Raw genomic sequence first — 18607 nt, 5'->3', positions numbered from 1 at the left:
AACATACTGGGCGCCTTTCTGCACACCCTCATGCCCAGCAGCAGGCAATGTCCCCATACTCCTGCATCCCTCTCCAGCCACCTCCCCAGCCTGGCTCTCTCCTGGGGCAAGAGCTCCATCGGCAAACTGGGGGGTCTCCCACAGCGGCACATCCACAGCCCCGGCTCTGCACCACCAGTGATGAGCCCCAGAGTCAACCCTGGCATGATGCACATTGTGTTTTATATAGCCAGAGGGAAGCAAAGGCAAAAATGTTCCCCACATGGAGGTGTGGGGAGGAGAGGGGGGAGGAGAGGGGATGCTGGAAACAGGGTCACTGGTTGCAGGGGCAAAGTATGGGGATGCATGTCAAGGGAGACCCAGATGACAGTCTTGATAAGGTCTAACGTGTTCGCTTCACTTCATAAACAAATGCACACATGAATTTTAAATGAAATATTAACACCCTGTACAACTTGGATGGTGTCATTTGTCTTTCCTGAGAGAACAGTCCTGTTTTCCCCAGACAAAAATGAGCATTATTGAGCCGTCATAAACAACAGGGAAATGTCTCAAACCCCAACAGCCATGTAAAAACAAAGCACAAGATGATGATAGCTCCCACATGATTCAAAGATCTGGGATGTGTCCTTCATGCAGATTTCCATGCCTCTGGTTAACTTGGATGCTGCCCATCCAGCCGTGGCCAGGGCTTCTCCAGGTGCACCCGCTGTCACATCCCAGGGCAGCTCACACCCACCTCTGCTCTCCACAGCCACGTGGCAGCTCAAACTCACCATCACACGCACAGCTCTTCCAGAGAGCTGCCTTGGGAGGAACTGAACTCTTTTTGTTTGGGTCCCTTGGCTTTGTTGACGACCTCTGCCAAGCAGTGAGAGCTCTGCCCAACCCACAGAGTGTCACCATTACTGCTGGCCCCAGCATCGGGCACTGGGAAGGTGTTGCGCTGAGAGTCATGTCCCAGTGCCCTGCTCACAGGCTTGCCCAGCTCCTGGGAGAGAGCAGCAGGGTTACACAGGTGCCTTAAATCATGCTTGGCTCACAAGCCAGGTGAAGGTAAAATGTCAATAGCAGCTTGCTCACTTCCTTACAGAGTACCTACTCAAACCCTCCGAAACAAGCACCACCATCACAAGTGTTTGTAAAAGCCAAGGAGAAATCAAATAAAGAAATATTAGCATTTAACATCCCTAGGGTGGCATGAGAACCATTTCCCTTGCTCCTGGCCACACAGCTACCCTGTCCCTCAAGGCACCCCTGCCAGCTGACCCCACGGCACACCTCACTGGTGAGAAGAAGCACCCTCCACATGCACCAACAGCCACCTTTGAAGCCTTCCAAGAGACATGACAAATTTTATCATTTCCCCAGAAATTCAGCCCATTCCTCCTGCCCAGGAGATGGCCTGCCCTTGTGCTTAACTAAAACAAGGAGAGCTTGCCCTCCATGGGATGCAAGTGTCTCCTAGAGGCTCATGCATCTGCCCAGCCCCTGAATGACTCACTGCCCCAGGGAAGGACACAAATTCCCCTTTCCCTTCCCCATCTCACTGGTGTGTTTGAAAACAATGAGATTCTCTAGGTGAAACTTCATTTTCACATGACCTTGTCCATGCAGCATGTCTCCAACACACATGGATGGCACAGACACCTACATGGATGCACTGACGTAGCTACAGAGACCAGGTACGAGGGCAGCCAGTGCTGGGCCCTAATGAGCTCCTGCCTTCCCATCCCCACCCTTCCAGCTTCCACCCCCAGTGAACCACCAGGCACCTCCACTGCTGGGGATGCCCCATGATGGACATCAGCGCTGCAGGGCACAGGCAGCTTTCGGGGACAGTAGCAGGCAGCAGTTTCATTTCCAGCTCCATAGGACACTGTAAGCCCATGTGCTCTCTTGGGAAGTGGCTCAAACCAAAACATACTTTAGTTTTAGAGGGTGGAGAAAGTTCACTGCCACTGTGACTCTAGGTCAGAAGAGCTCCAGAGGTGGGTAGACCAGTTGCTTCTGGAGGGATCAGAGCACACTGGGATTGCTCCTGGGGGGAGTTCTGGTGAGTCCAAACCACAGCACATGGACACAGGCACCACAGCGGTGGGCCAGGGACAGGAGGAGATCCGTTGTGTTCAGGATGTGGCTTAGCTCACATGAACTTCAGATTTCACTGATGGAGCCCAAATTAAACGTGCACGGGCACCAGGACACGACACAACTTCAGTAATAAAACTGCAGTGTGGGAAACGCCAGCGAAAGAAGCTAGCGGCAGCAATTGATGTGCAGGGCAAACAGGCCAGCTGCAATTTATTCTGCATGCGCTTCAGACATTTTAAATTGTCTTAATTCCTCACAAAGTTTTTGTGATGCTTGTCGCATGAGCATGTTTTAAATGCCAAATTTAGCTGCAATGAGCACTGCTTAGCAGCCTCACAGACACTCCCCCTGCCTATTGTGAAGTGGCAAATAAACAAGTTATTAATCTAAGATATTTATGGCACAACATTTTACAATGCCTAGTCAACCTAGCTATATATTAAAAGCTCTTTTGTTTTCTTCCGTGGCACATGATGGCTGGTTAATAGCAGAAGGGAGGCACTCAAGCCTCTCGTGCTGAGAACAGTTAGGGCTTTAAATGGAGGCTGAGAGGTACGAATGGGATTTCCTCGCCTCACCTCACCTCACCTCACTCCTGGTGCCTACAAGGCAGATGCTGTCCCAACAGCTCACCAGCAGCTCCTTTATATTCAGCGGAGAGAAACAGGCAGCTCAGGGAGTCACTAGGTGAGGATGACGGCTTTAAATGAAGCAAAATGTTCCTAGGGAGCCTAGAGCTCTGCGGAGATGTCCGTATGTATTTATGTGGGCATGGCTGGCACTGCTACACCTCAGAGCATGGAGCGGTGAATTTGGAAGACGTGGGACGAACAGACCACAGCAAAGGTGCAGTCAAAATGGAGCAAGAAGGTAAGTGAATCCCTGTCCATTTTTACATGACCATGGACAGGTGGGTCTGTTTATTCCCAGAACGACCTGGCATGGAAACCTGCCCAACTGCAATGGCTTTTCTTCACCTACCTGAAACGGCAGAGGCCTGTCTTTCCCCTCAGTCCCCTTGGCCACCACACAATTCAATGTTGTCATTTGAGAAGAGTTCAGCACTGCAACATGTGCTGGCAGAGCCGACAGGGTGGGCTGGCTTTTATTCTGCAAGTCACAACACCGCGGATGGCAATTTGCTACTCATCAGCCCCATGACCACAAGAAGGGCATGTGCCAGGGGTGAAGAGATGTTCTCATCATGTGGTGCATGTGCTGCTGGGGGCACAGATGCTTCTCGTCTGTCTCTGGCAAAGAGAGACATTGTTTTTCTCATGCCAAGCAGCCTTCCTTTCAGGACAGGCCTCCACAGAAATACCTGCTGTTGGATGGAGAAAACAGAAGAACGTGGCAAGGGTCTACTGAAGAGTAGCCCTGGAGCTAATGAAGATGACTATATGGATGGTGACCAAATGACAACAGATGCCCCCTATTTGCTACTTAATATTAGTATTGCAAAGCAGAGGAGAAGGTGAAGGGCTGGTACTCGCCTTGACACAGAGGCACCTTTGCTACAGGGATCCCAAAGGGCAGTTCACCCTGACCGCCTTCCTGAGCATCTCCTGAGCAGTGGGGCAGGGAAACACGCTGCCCTTAGAAGAAGGAAACCTCTTTGTGTCAAATTTTTGGAGCTCTCAGGGCTTTTCAGAGCACCTGTTAGGGTCCTCAGGACTCACAAGCAGAGAAATTCTCCTCTGTTGAGTGTTAATATCCCAGCAAACTTCCTTGTTTTCCCTTCTATACATTGGTGAGGCTATTTCTAACAAGTCCATGTCCATCTCTATAGCTCCTAGGTACATTACAGCATGTTATTTCTTGCTGGTGTGCAGGTGATCCTGCACGCTCAATCTGGAGAGAAAGGGGAAGGCTTTCCTTAATGGCCTGTGTAGCACATACAGCTGCGAGGCTTTTCCAAATCTGAAAAATGGCTTTTGAGAGTAGATCAGCTAGATCTAGAGCCACTAGAAGGACAAAGGTCTCCAACAGTGCAAAAAGCTGACGCTGAAGCTTGGCCAGGTGTAACAGGGTCAGCAGTCCAAGGGAAGAACAAAGGGTTGGAGAGACTAAGAAGGTAGCCAGGCAATTACTCATTTAGTAGGGAGTTTTTATTGCTTTTGTGAAGCATGATTCATCTCTTAATATGTGCAGGGACAGCCAATCCTCTGGCTGTGCAAATGAATCACCACAGGCTCCCCATTCCCTGCTCCTGTGAGGCCAAGACCCTGCACAGCCAAAATAAACCTTTGGATGAAGCAGATCTGAAAGTCAGCAACCACTCACATTAAAAAAAAACACAAACAAGAACTCACACATTTAAAGGAATATAAGCCCTCTTCCTCATGGATTCGGAGTTCCAGATCTGAGCATCTTTGTTACAAGGCAGCTTGCACCTCCAAAGGACATGGCATTGCTTGCTCGAGAGAGGAATACAGGCCTGGAAGAACCATCAAGGCCTTGAAAGGTTTTTTTGACAGCCGTGTTCCTACCTGCTTTCGGCACAAGCTTCTTATACCTCAGGAAATCTAGCAAGCGTGGAAGAAGACAGCCCAGATTGACAAGGCTCTCCCATCTCCTTTTTCTTATCCCCCCATGCCGCTGATGCTGATATCCAGAAAGAGATGCCCAGAAGGAGCTGGCACACTGCTGCCCTGCCTGCGAGGGTCTGCCTATAAGCTTCCCAAAAACATCTCTTGACTGTGACAACAGAATGAGGCAAGTATATGAGAAATGTAATATTTCTCCTGAACTGCATCAAGTTAATGATATTTCCCTCTCCCTTTGCACCCCTGTAAATCATGGCGTGACTGTGGAACTCAGCGATGTTACACTGATGTAAAACCACTCTCCGGAGGGAACCAGTCAGCGTAAATCATCCACTTCTATTTCCTAGTACATAATCTGGTGCCAAGCTCCACCAAAAACAAGGACAAAACATTCCCAACATTTTTCCAAAGGCAACACTCTGTCTAAGCACAACTTTAAACGTCTGCCGTTAAAGTTTTCTTCATCTCATTAAAATGCCTTGCAAAACCATCTGCTAGCTAATAAAGACTTTTTAAAGCTTTATTATTGTATTTTATAATGAAATATACCAAGGGGAAAACAGGACATGTATTTAGAAAGACAGAAGAGCAACAATCTGCTGCTCTTCCACAGAAAGCCAAAGATGTTCACTCCCATGACTAATTAAAGAGACCGAAGACTGCAGCCCTTTGAACATTTCTTGTACAAATACTGTAATTCCTAAATGCATCCGCATTTTTATTCAGGCTGCTCCCAGACACTGCAGCATTGCTGATATCACAGTGTTTTCAAGTTACAAAAAGCAGATTTCACTTTCATGTCTGATTCCATTCCATTTTGTAGCCTCTTGCACCTCAAATATTTATTACAGATTGCAGGGATTCCAGTAGGTAATTTTGCTTCCTCTAGAGACATTTTCCCTTTTTGCCAGCAGACAGGCTGACCACCAGGCAGGACTTCCACCCAGCCTCAGGGTGACTCTGCCACTGGGCTGAGTCTTGCCGAGCACCAACGGCTGCACCAGCTGAGGATGCAGCTCCAAGTTTTGACGAGCTGCCATCCAGAAGGCAAAACGCACTCCTGCCCCTAAAGCTCACCTCTGGTGTTGGTTGGGAAGTAGCTGTCACTCCCGCTTTCCAGTTAAACTGGATTCTGTGCCATGCTTTCTCACACATTGCACCCTCAGACACACGGACTCTTTTATGGGTTACTTTCTGGCACTCCTGGCTGCTGCTGCTGCGGCAGCTGGTACATTGCTGCTTTCTGCACAGATCTCACAATGTTTGCAAGTGCCTGACACACAACAGCTGAGAGCAGCACTTCCAGAACTATTTCACAACATCCTTCTCTTCCAAAAACACCTGTGACTGCTATGTTACAGAGTAGGGCAGACAGCATAGGCGCTAAGGGTCTATGTGTAAAGAGGACTTAGCAGCCCCATACCGATTTGTCAAAAGCCCTCGGTCGTTCTAGATTCCCTGAGCTCCCATGTTCATTCCCTCAAGCTACCCACAAGAAATTGTACAAGAAACAAGAAATTATCTAGGTGAGATCGTCAGAGACAGCAAAGCAGCCAGACCGAGAGCAAAAGCATGGGTGAAACCCCAAGCAACACCACTGCTCCTTCCAGGGCAAGGGGGTGTTGCTGTGATGCCCCAGTCCCTTCACCTGCCGAGTGGCAGAGCTGGGGCAGAGCTGGGCATCACACCCATGTGAGCAGTAAACGGTGAAGAATAAGGGATGTCACAGGGAGCTACCTGAGATGGTTTCACACACACCCTTTGCAGTATTAGGAAACATGGAGCCTCCTCTCTCAGAGGTGAAATGAGGAGGAATTTCAGGTCACAGCTTACCAGACCAGGTCTCCTCCACTGTGTTCACTGCTTGCTCCTCCATCTCCAACGTTGGATATCCCTGGCTCTGACACCTGGAGCAAATGATGTTTTCACGCGTCAAGTTTCACCACACTTCTCCATCTGTGCTGCTTTTCCCCCCTTTTTGTCTCATTTAACATCTCTGCTCTTCGGTACTGATTGTTTACTCCTGCTGAGCAGTGAGGACTCTGCTTAGAGGGAAAGCTGCAATCCCCAGCAAGGTCCACGCAATATATGGCAATAGAGGGAGTAACTTAAAACCACATACAACAACACCCCCACCCCCCAAAACCCCCCAAAGCACTTTTTCGGATGGCAAGGTACTCTATGCCCCAATTAACCTAAGATCTACCCAAGAATTTAATGACTGCTAAGCTTGGTTGGGAAAGCAGGCTTGCAATGACACTGGGAGAGCCACAGCCTTCCTTCCAAGCCTCAGCTAAGTCCTACAATAGCTGTGACTTCATTCTGTCTACTTTTGATCTTCACTTCAGGTGTCACAGATGACCTCAATTGCTTATCTCCCTCTGAGCATCATACGTGCTGTAGTAATCAAGGTGGATCAACGGATGGGACTCATCCATGGCCTGAGCACAGCCCTTGGGACTCCCAAACTACCTCTTTGCACAGAGGTATTAGTACAACTGTTTGTCCCCATTCACACGTGCAGCAGACTGGGACGAATATAATCTCTTTATTGATTTACTGTCATCTCCCAGCTGAGATGCAGCCCCTCTCACACCAGTATTATACTCACAAGCACTCACAATACTTGAGGTCTGTGCTGGGCACCTGTACAAGGGCTGGCACTACCCCTGTTGATAGAGACCTTTTGCTTACCAAGTGGCCAGGGGAGATTGGAAAGTCTAAATTTGCATGTGTGCCAAGAGCACTGGCCAAAAGTGTTTTAGATGGCATTTTATTAATGCAGTACAGCCAGCTCCTCCGAGCCAGCATCAACTATACCGGGAAGATGAACAAGATGAAAGATCCTTCATCTGAACGCAGGCAGCAAAAATCCACTCAGACCCTTCCTCGCGGTGCCTGATGGCCCAGAAAGAAAACACAATGATTCACACAGCACTGACGTGCTGTTGCAAACCTCAGAGCTTACAGTAGGTCCTACTGATTTAATGCAGCATGCAGCAGTATCAAACAATTTCCCAGTGGCCTTGTGTAAGAGTTTGCTTGAACACGCTGACTAGAGTTTGGAAACCATTTGCTTTAGCTATATTTTACCCTGTGTCAACCCATGAATCTTACTTGAATTGTGTTGGTATGTGTGTGGACACTCCTTTGGTGAGCTCCCAGAGTATAGGCAGGAATCAAACCATCTACAAGGATTTAGCCCATTTCCCAGACATGATGCTGCTCTGGAAAACAGTTATTCAATTACAACAGATCCACATCAGAGTAGTTCTGACCACCTACAGGAAGTTTTGACAGCCACAGCCGTCTCCATGCAGAGCTGAAGAGGGATGCACTGCGTGCTGCTCACTACAGCTATAACACCACTGAAGTCCCTTTTCTCATTTATTTTAAAATCAGCAGAATAGGTAACACCACTTTGCTGGTTAATTAGGCAAGGCAGTAAGTTGTGCTTGACAAACAGAGTAAGATGTGGCTTTGGGTAACATACCACGATATCACAGTTTTCACCCCAGAGCACTCTTCTCCCTTCCTTCATTACTGCTACCACTTCTAGAGACTGTTGTGAATGGCACAGATCCTGCACTGATGTAAACCAGCAAAGCCCTTACTGCCCGATGCGAAGTCACAGGAACTGCACCAGTTTACAACTGTGTGCATCTATCATGGGCATCTTCACATCACCTTCCGACTAGTTTTTGCACTTCTGGGAACTTGAGATCCCTGACTGCTAACAGGCTCTTGGCACAGATCACACTCTTTGCATGGGATTTCTACTGAGAAATGTTTGCTCCAAAACCATTATGCACCCAAGGGTATTTAACGAAGACCGGGATTAGCACCTCTACAAGAACAGCAGACTTAGGGGACCCTCAGCAAGAAGGACAGGGGTCAGAACACCCGCCAAGCCGCTGGCGGATGGGTGGCTGCACCAGCCACGAACGCTGCCCTCCAACACACGCTACGGCTCTGCAGCAAGGTGGTACCTCAGGCCAGCCCCGGCTGCGCAGGCAGCAGTGTAGCCTATTTTTTTGTTATGGTTATCAAAAGCTAGAGTTGAGAAATGAGCACGTGGCTTTTTTTCCCCAAAAAACCCTCACAGATTCTTCTTTGGGAATGAGCAGCTATGGGCAGGAAACACCTGCACCAAGCATGAAACCTGTCCACCAGCCCACGGGCAGGGAATGCTGCTGTCCATCAGCCAGGACTGGGGCAGCTGGCATCCCAGGGCCCTTAGAAATCACACCTCAACCTGACAGAAGCAGAGGCATATCAGCAACAGTGGCATTGTAAGACTTCAATTTTTAATGCAGCTGTGAGACCAGCTGCGTTTCCAGAGATGCAAGTATTATCCTTGGTCCATTCCTACGCTCACTGCCTGTGCACAGCCCAAGGCACATCACTGTAAAGAAATACTCCCTAATCTTTCATCATTCCTGTTTTCTTAATGCAGCTTGGTTTTCTCCTTAACATCAACCTACAGTCCTTAAAACCACTCTAATGAATCTCCTTTGGTTTTGCTCAAGTGAAATGAAGACACCTCACCATCTCCTCTTCCTTACCTGCTTAGGTGTCCTACCTCTTTCCGTATCCTCCAGTGGTCTGCCCAGTCTGCAAATGATGAAGATGGTGCATGACATACCATGAAACAGAAGCCTGGAATTCTTGTGAGGAAAATGGACAATGCTGCCTCACCTCTGCTGCTGCTAAGATGCAACTTTTGCCCCTTGTAGTCTCTGCATATAAAAACCTTTTACCTTCCCCAGAGAACAACGCTGAAGAAAAACTACCTGGTAAGCACAGTGTTGGTGCCGTTTCTTTTTATTCCTTTGTTCAAATTCCCTGAATTTGCTGTGGTTTTCTGCTTTTGAAGCGCTGAGAAACTTTACTAAGAGCACCAAGAGCAGTAAGAAAGTATTCTTGGTGCAACTTTGCAATGGAAACGGTAATACTGTGACTGTCATCCCGGTACACTGCCACTTACTGCTGACTCGTACAATAACAAACGTAAGATTCAGACTAGGAGTCATTAACTCTGTGCTCCTAGAGTCGTGTGGCAAGATGGGAATTTCATTTTGCATTTTTATGGAATGTATGCGCCTCCCTCATTTCCACAAAAATGCACAACAGTCCCGTAAGAAAAAAAACAATTATGATGAAGGAACTCACCAAGTAAAGTTGTTATGCCCCAAGCCATGAATTTTCACTCAGTCTCCTTTTTTGTGTGCTTAACCCCTTTCACCAAACAACCACCACTTACTAAGACCACTGCCAGGTACTGGGGTTGGCATAAGAAACACCAAATAATACGCTGTAACTCTTCTTCCACACAAATAGAAAATTACAACACAGGAGTAGAAAATTACAACAGCCTTTTCTGCATGACAAAACGTGAACCTAAGAACAAGTGTGCTATGATCTACTGCTGACAAATGAAGTTAATATAAAGCTTTGCAAGATTTCAGGTTTCTTAACATTATTTAACTTCTCAGACCCTTAAAGGAGGTGGTGTATTTGATGAACACAGCTGGGGCAACAGAATGGTTTTGGTTATGAAAGCCTGGTGTGGTAGAGGAGAGAAAAATTACAGGACAAAGCCAGTAACTGTGCAGTTTGGGAAGAGCAGCAGAAAGTACAAGGCCAAGGTGGCCAGTGCTTTTTAAGAGCTTAGACGTTATAAGTGAGAGCACATCAGTGATGAACATCACTGGAGAAGTTCCCAGCTTCCAGTGGAAAGGGTTGGAACAGCTGAAAAGAAACGAAGATAAAAACATCCCGCTGTCAGTGAGAGCAAACATGCACCTAGAGATTATGGGAGCCCGGTGAAATGCTGCAATGACACATACTTACTGCCATATCAAAACTACTGTTAAACGTCCTACTATATGCTGGAACTCTGCTGTAGACACTCCTGAGGATCCAGTTGTAGCTCCCCTTCCTAGAAAAAAATAAATGGAGCAAACACCCATATGCACAAAGGGTAGATGTGCATTTTGGCCTCCAAACTGTGGCGACCAGATGTTGATAAAATAACATGTTTTTTAACTCAGCACACACCTTATTTATCAAGCGACAACTTTCAGAAACAAGTACTGGAACAGGTCCACTAAACACACACACACTATATATTGTGCCCACAGACAGTTAATTATATAGCTTAGTGGAAAAACCTCGTTAATGTTACGCAGTTTACAGAAAGTATCTACATTTATCAGTAGAACACTATCTTGTAAAACACACTTGCCTGATTAGACATGCCTTCCCTTTTAGAGACAAAAGCAAGCTCTGAATTACAGATCTTTGCCACTATCAACCAATCATGCCACAATCAAAACCAAACGTTCATAAGAATGAGGACAGAAAAATCAGAAATTAGCAGGAGAGCATCATAAAAAATGGGTTATGCAAGGGTTTTACTTCTTATTTACAGCAAATATATTACAGTAAAAAAGCTTAACATGGCTCATATTGTGGTTGTGTAAGGATGATACATATGCTTACATCAAGCAGGTTTAATTTCCTTGGCGTTAACTGAAACAAATACAAGGATTCAACACAAATATAAGAAACAGAACATTTATTAGGCAAAACTACACATTAACCATACACATCTGCGACTGGAGTTTCAATGCAATCCAAAGAATACAAACAAACCATCAGGATGGCAAGAACTTTTTCGACAATCGTGTTTAACCCTCAAGACAAGGCTGTCTGGCACCATCTAAAAGTTGCTGTACTGAACACAGAGATTTTAAAGAAATGTCACAGATGATTAAGACACTGAAAAAGCACTCACCACAGTGAAGAATCTCATTATTTTCCTTATTTCTTTCATTTTTGACTCCCACAGTACAAGAGTGTTAAAAGGCTGCATGGCAGACAAGCTGGATACAACAGCTGGAGGGTTTTGCCTGTCAAGCAAAGTGACTTGCAGCAAGAGACATGCTTTATGCAACAAAACCGATGATATACAGCTTGTGTGGGTTCAAATAAGATCTAAGAACAACAAATGTTGAAGCCTTATAAGCTCTCTTCATTATAATCAGAATCCTGAGAAAAGCAGGGTCCAAATTACTCCAAGTGAATTTAGGCTTACTTATATACAACAAAATTGTCCAGATACATCAACAGTAGTAAACAGAGTTAATGCAGTGTTAATCTTTTTACATTTTAATGACTGGCTATAAAAACAGAAACTAGCATGTTCTAATCTGTTTATATTTCCTGAGCTCAGTTAAATCAAGAAGGAATGAACATTATAAGAATCCCAGTAAGTCACCAATAAATTAAAAATGTACATAACCACTATACCTTAAGAAGCCTTACAATGCTCAGAGTGAAGTCTGCCTATCCAATACCATCGCTTTTCCTTTAGGATTCCTGTATGGAAACCATGCCATTAACTTCAGCAGAAATACTGAGATGCTATGGAATTGTAGATCTTTTTTTTTTTTTTTTTTCTGCTCTCCAAATGCCCTTCTCGCAGACTACGAGATAGCCTTTCCTAATCAAATCATACAAAAGCATTCAAAAACTGCAGTCCTGCTTCCAGTGCAGGAAATGATGTTCTCAGAAATGCAATGTGCTATTGAAACCCAAATTTACTAGCAGCAGTTATCTGGGCAGACCCAGCTCCTGCACATAACATCACTACTACATTGGCAGCAAGGTTTAGTAAGCTTTGGGGGAATAAACCAAGACGGGAGGAAAGACCCTTGATAATAAAGAATTCATCTTAGCGGTTTCTTTAAGAGCCAACATCTTGCATTTGAGAAAAGCACTCGACCTACATGAGTCATATGCGTGTTTATTTATGCATGTTTTTCTCCTGCATAGAGAATAATGTGTACCTTGGAATAAAACCCAAGTTTTGAGAATACACTGTGAGTATGGGTATTTGTAGTAGCGCTATTGGCTAATTTGAACCCAAATGATCAAACTCAACTGTCTCAAAGACTTGCAGAGCATGAACTCTGATAAAACAAACTACTTTTTAAAAAACTGTCTACTTATAGTATGATTTTTAATTATGGTGTAGATAAAAGAGAGGTAGAAAGGTTTATCTCCTCAATACCATTTTTCTGTGCAGTATTTATGAAGTATCAGAAAAAAATCTATAGTTTTTTGGTGAAAATGCCAGCTTTTTCCCTAAAAATTATATGGAATCTCTTCTTTCCACTGAAGTGCTGCAAACTAAGTAACTGGAAACTGGTTCAGAAGAGGTCTTCTTCCCATTAGCCTCACTACACCATTTTTGTTACCAAGTTCTGCTTTTAAGAAGTCATTGCAGAAATATGCCTACACAGGGCTCAAAAATACCCAACAGACTACATTTATCAGCCAAATAATATCAAGGCTGCTCTAAAAAAAGCACTCCCTCTTGCTCTACATACATGATCCCTCTTATGCATGCTACTGAGAGGGACAGAGTATGGAAGGCCACATGGCCCTTCCCCTCTTTGCTGACAACCACAGGTATCAGCATCATTGTCACCCTGGCTGGCAGTAGCTAGGGAGCTTCCTAAAGCTTCTGCCACGCTCCACCCTCCGCAGCAGGAGTATGGATGGTGCGCTAGCGATGAGTGCTCCTCAAAGAGGGTGGGAAGGACGAGCTGACCAGGAGAGACAGCTTAACAGAAACCACGTTGGTAAGGCAGGGATCCATCCTGCCCTGGTGTAAGACAAGCCTGCAGCGCTACAGTTTTCATGACTGTCACTAGACGAGGGAGAGAGATGAAAACAGCTTGGGTCCTGCAGCTGCACTCATCAAGAGCATGACCCAGCGGGCAGTGCATTTCCCAGAGCCGAGAGCCCTGGCCCCAGCAGTGCCAGGGAGAGGCAGGTCAGAGGCAACAGGGCGGGATCGGGCAATAGGGGCTCCTTCCCTGACCCCCACTCTCCTTGCAAAAGCCGATGTATCTGGAAGAGAAGGACCCACCTGTTGACATTTTGTGGCACCCAGGGCTGGAGCTTCAGCATTATCCACATTGCAGCAACTGTTCACGGGTGGGATTTGAGCCGTGAAAGCCAGACTGCTGCATGGTGACCTTTAATTTACCCATAGAAAGTTAAATAAATTACATTAAATTAAATTCAGCCAAAGCAGATGCTAGTTTATTTATTAAAAAGCTCAGCTTTCTCTTTCTTTCAACTGGTTTGAGAGACAGGCAGCTCTTGGGAGCAGACCTTCACCCTAGCTCGGCTGGACAAGAGCAGCGCCATAAAGACAGCCAGAGTGACTCCTGCAGCAACAGCAGGCGCAGCAGGACCTGGCTGTCCCTAGGGATGCCCAGCACAGGCGCGTGCGCACAGCACTGTCACCTGCCAGCTCTCGGCGCTCCTTGCCTCACCCAGGCCTTCCCCCTCCTTCCACATAAACACACCAGACTCACAGTGGAAGATGATGCTTCACTGCCAACACTGCCTTCTATTGTCACATCTTTTAAGAAATCTAGGAATCGATTAATATAAAGAAGTATTTACTTCATTTCAGAGAAACCAATACTGCCCTGCAAATATACAACTTGTCATTACTTTTTGATAGGCTTAGGTAATGAGCTCGTATACAACAGCAGAGTCATGTTTACAATACAGGTTAGAAATGTTTCCTTTCTTTTGCTTGTAGCATTATGAGACAATAAATGCTACTGTACTCAAATAACCAACAGACACACTTCTCATTTTTTACCTGTCCTCCTATCTGTCCTTCAGTCTGCTCCCTTTCAACAGCAGGCCTAAGAGCAGAGTCACATAAATAAGAGATGTGCTGCTTTCAGCCACACATGCTTTATACACAATCTATTTTGTCTCTTTTCTTTTGTTCTCTGGAGACATTACTCTCGTTAATTTCATCCTCAAACTATGATCCACCAAAAAAAAATATATTCAAGTACAAACCCAAACTTTATTGCTGGGTTATGGGTCAATGTAAACTGACCAGAGTAAAAGCCAAACTAAAATTAGGTTTACAAAAGTAAAGATTGCTTGATTACACTTGCTGACCATAGACAGCTTCTTTCACTATTCATACAGTTTGAAGACCAAAGATTGCTGGGAACAAGACACAGTCCCTGTCCTTTGGAAGTAAATGGAACTAATAGCCATCATCATCATCCATATCGCAGCCATAATCTGAAACACACAAAGACAAAAGCATATAAAAATGCAAATATTCCAGGTAGGCGGAAGATACGACAAAAGTATTGCTACTTTCAGGTTGTTTTCCTGCTGTGCAACTACATGGTAAGTTTTGCCTTAAGAAAGCACCTTAAAAAAACTTAAGAAAGCAACTAAAAAAAAAATTTCCTAGGGCTGAATAAAAAGTTCTTGCATGTACTTTCCTCAATGAATAAAATTATTTGTAAGCATGTATCCAAAAATACCTCTTCTCACTTCTCACTGGACCCTCATTTAGGAATACCTGGCACATGGATATGTGAAATACTTGGTTTAATTTAGAGGTTAAGGTGTTCAAGCCTGATTGCCACAAGTAATTTGAAACATGGTGGCTGATAAGCAGCATCATACATTTACAAGTAGGCATGATTCTCACTAGACACAGCCACCAAGAAAAAAGCTGCCTTGTTTATATTATTCATGCATTTATAGGCTGAAACTACCAGAGTTCAGAGATAGCTCAGAGTTCCCATCAACCTCAAAGGAGTCATGCAACAAATCCTGACCAATGCATCTGACTCACATCTCCTGTATCTACTTACTCGTAAAAGAGCTTAAAATCTTGCCCAGATTTTTTTTCCTATTTTGTTTTCTTAAAACAATGCTGAGTGCAAAGACTGCGTGGTGTGTGTGTCAGAAGGCAAGTCTGCGTGTTTCTAATGCACCAGTTTCTCTTCTGTGTGCTTCTGAATGCAGTGAAACCTATTTACTGTTACGTAGTCAAACCTACAGATAATTATTACGTAGGAGCATTCAGTAAAGTTAACCTTTATATTTCAAATCGAACACAGTGCAACATTTCATCCAAAGAGTCAAGCAAATGCTCGGAAGCAGAATTAAGTGTAATTTACAATAATTTGTGTAGAATTGGTGATGTTCACCATCTGTAATTCCTGTAGTTATTCCAGGCAGACAGGTCTAAGATCCATGAAGAAAGCAGTTAGAAAGGAGCTATTTGTTCTGCTGAGCAGCTCTGCACACCTGCATTTGAATTTTGGCAACGCTCCTTTCGTTTTTTTTTTAAACTCTGATTTTTCAGCTGCTGTCCAGACCAGACAGGGAGTAGTGGAATGTTCTCAGAATGGTTTAAAAATAGTAACACTTACAAAGAAAAAAAGCTCAGTGACCTTTATTCTATTTTTTTTGGGGGGGGGGTATTAATAAACATAGACCTACCCACCCCCACATGGGTGCCTTGTCTTGGGAACATTATTCTAATAATAAATGCAGGCAACAAACTCTTTTTCCTATGGTTCGGCAATTATTTTCCAGTGGAGAAATAAATCTAAAAGCAACAGACACTTCTGTGAAATGTATGCATATTGTCCATGAAAGCTAAATTAATAGTACTGGAAAGATTTTTGCAGTAAATAACGTTTCAGTAGGAAACTTATTCCCATCTTGATTTGTCACAACCCATAATTAGCAGCTCTCATTTTAAAAATATTTCTGTATATTTTCAAAACTTAACATCTAAGGGGAAGTTTTTAATTAGGGATAAATGTGGATGTGTCCAGCTAGGAAAAATGGCAGCAGAGAGGATACTGCCTTTTCCTGCCAGCGAAGAAACCTAATTAAATGAGTGGCTTTGCTGGGTAACCCAAAGAAATAAGCACACATCTGTGTAACATACAGCACGCCGCATGCTGTCAGTGCAATTTCTGTACCTGGTGAAGAACTATTTCCTCCCAACACTTTCCCCAGAAACAGAGTGTGACGATGCATTCTGTTTTGAGCTGGACAGCCACATCCCCAGGGCTCACAGACAGTCTGGACGTTGCTGCAGACCCAGCTGAGGAGGAAGGCAGGAGCGGCGTGGCTCGGCTCACGAGGCAACGAGCCCCAGGCACCGCTAATGGAGGGGTTACTGACCCCGTAATTCCTCAGATCTACATTAATAAACCTGATTCTGCAAAAGGCCTGACGTCGGTTTGTTCTTGAGAAGCCCTCTTAGCCTAAAACTCCAGATGCAAAGTTTTCTCAGGAGGAATCACTAAGAAGGTCAGTTTTCAGACGAGGGTGACTCCGGGCTTTCCCACAGCAATGGGCAATGCCAGCAAGGCGGCAGGAGCTCCGCAAGGAATGAGCTCCTGGAGGACAGGGACAAGCAGGGCAACCCTGTCTGTCCTCAGCCCTGCAACAACAAACCCCACAGCACCAGTGGATTTAGAGTACATCCCAGCTTACCGTTCCCTCCCATTAACTGCAAGGCACTCATGCAGTGATCATCATCTTCTTCTATTTCTTCCTCTTCTACCTCTTCCTCAGGGTTGTAAGCTACTGGGCCACTTTCCACTAGCACAGCTGCTGGTTTTTCTAAGTCAGGGGCTTCTGCTTGTGCACTGGGAAAGGTCATCTGCAAAAAAGAAGAGGGGTCAGTAGAGCAGCCCTTCCTTTTGTTCAATATTTGTATAAAACTTAAGCAGCTTGAAAATGGTAAGGACCGGAGAGCTGGAAGGCTATGTCAGTGCTAGAGGTTTAGCTGTTCTAGGGCACATGCGAGTTGCTCAAAGAAACGTTGCTCAAATGAAAGTCAGGCACAAACGTCCAGTTTTCACATAATTCATAGCCATGTAACTGAAATACCCAGAGACAGTAACTGCAGAACAAGGATCCTCTTGCAAGCACAACTTAAGGAGAAATTTGGGAGTGAAGGCTCCTCAGCAGAGCTTTGCAGGAAAACTTACAACCTTTTCCTCATTGCACTTGACTCACATCAGGCCTATTACACAATAACAACGTTATTGACACTTTAATGATAGCAAAAACGTACCCTTCAAATCAGAAAAAACGCAGCCTGTATTAGTTTTGACAGCTCTGGCTGGATTTATTTGGAGGCACAATGAGCTGTGGAACAAATAGCACTCTTTAGACAGCACTTAATGTGATGGCAGAGCACTAGGTTGGTAACACACGCCAGCACCTGTAACATTACCTATGCAATTCATCAGAATAATGATCTCCAAACACTAACTTGGGAATTGATCACTGACGGGACCCGTTCCGTATGTGTACGTCCCCAGTTGCTCCAAGGTTAGGCAAGACACAGCAGGGAGGGAGAGAAAGGACAACTGCAAGGAGTCAGAGGTGAATTTGGAGAAGGTAATACTGTCTTTGGTTCACTAATGGCAGATTTGGGAATGGGGCTGGAACCAGCAACGTGGTCTGCCCCAGCACAGTCCAGGCTCTGGTCTCTCTGGAGCTCTCCCTCCCATGGTGTGCTCAGTCCGGGGCTCTACCTCCCTGTCTCACCCAGGGAAGAAACATCACAGGAGCTTCACCTCCACCAGCTTTGTAACCCAGCACTTTTCACCTTTGTTCCGTACTTGGACGATTTGAGGTTTGTACGCTAGAGCCTGTGGCTCAGAAGTACATCCCATTAATGGCAAGTTGACGAACATTAAAGGTTAATGCTGCTGGGCCATGCCAGCAATTTTAAGAAGGTGCTTAACAGTACCTGTCACTAGTCAGCAGTTACCAGCACTGAGAGTAATCTCCCCTGCTAGGAAAGATGGAAAAGACTGGGACCACTTCCTTGGGAAGGACAGCGGTGAGGTGCTCTGAACAATGAATGGTCCAAAGGAGACCAGGAAACCCCAGCTCCTCGGATCCCCACCACAAGAAAAGTCCTACAGCGCTTTAGGTTTTGAATAACAGTACCCAACTAGGTACTGCTGCATCTTCTCCAGTTCCACTGGCAGCAAGTTCTGATACAGTCTTGTAATTTATTTTCATTTATTTATTTATAAATGTATTTACTTGGGATGCAGTAACTCCCAGAATCCCTG

The 18607-nt window shown here is 45.3% G+C and overlaps 1 protein-coding gene across 2 annotated transcripts in view; it reads right to left on the bottom strand.

Annotated features, from left to right (window-relative positions):
• Positions 1-11203: 11203 nt before the first annotated feature.
• The window catches only part of BRF1 (BRF1 general transcription factor IIIB subunit), a 175614-nt gene continuing 168210 nt past the window's right edge, over positions 11204-18607 (bottom strand). For both annotated transcript variants that reach the window (XM_080395468.1, XM_080395469.1), the window contains 2 exons: positions 17007-17175; positions 11204-14774 (listed from right to left, as the gene is read on the bottom strand). In XM_080395468.1, coding sequence (XP_080251594.1) covers positions 14737-14774; positions 17007-17175 — 207 coding nt within the window. In that variant the 3' untranslated portion in view covers positions 11204-14736. The remainder of the gene's footprint in view (positions 14775-17006; positions 17176-18607) is intronic.

Source organism: Falco punctatus, assembly GCF_963210335.1.
Source record: "Falco punctatus genome assembly, chromosome: 7".
Taxonomy (NCBI): domain Eukaryota; kingdom Metazoa; phylum Chordata; class Aves; order Falconiformes; family Falconidae; genus Falco; species Falco punctatus.
The sequence above is the reverse complement of the archived record's forward strand: the minus strand, read 5'-3'. Positions and strand labels throughout refer to the sequence as shown.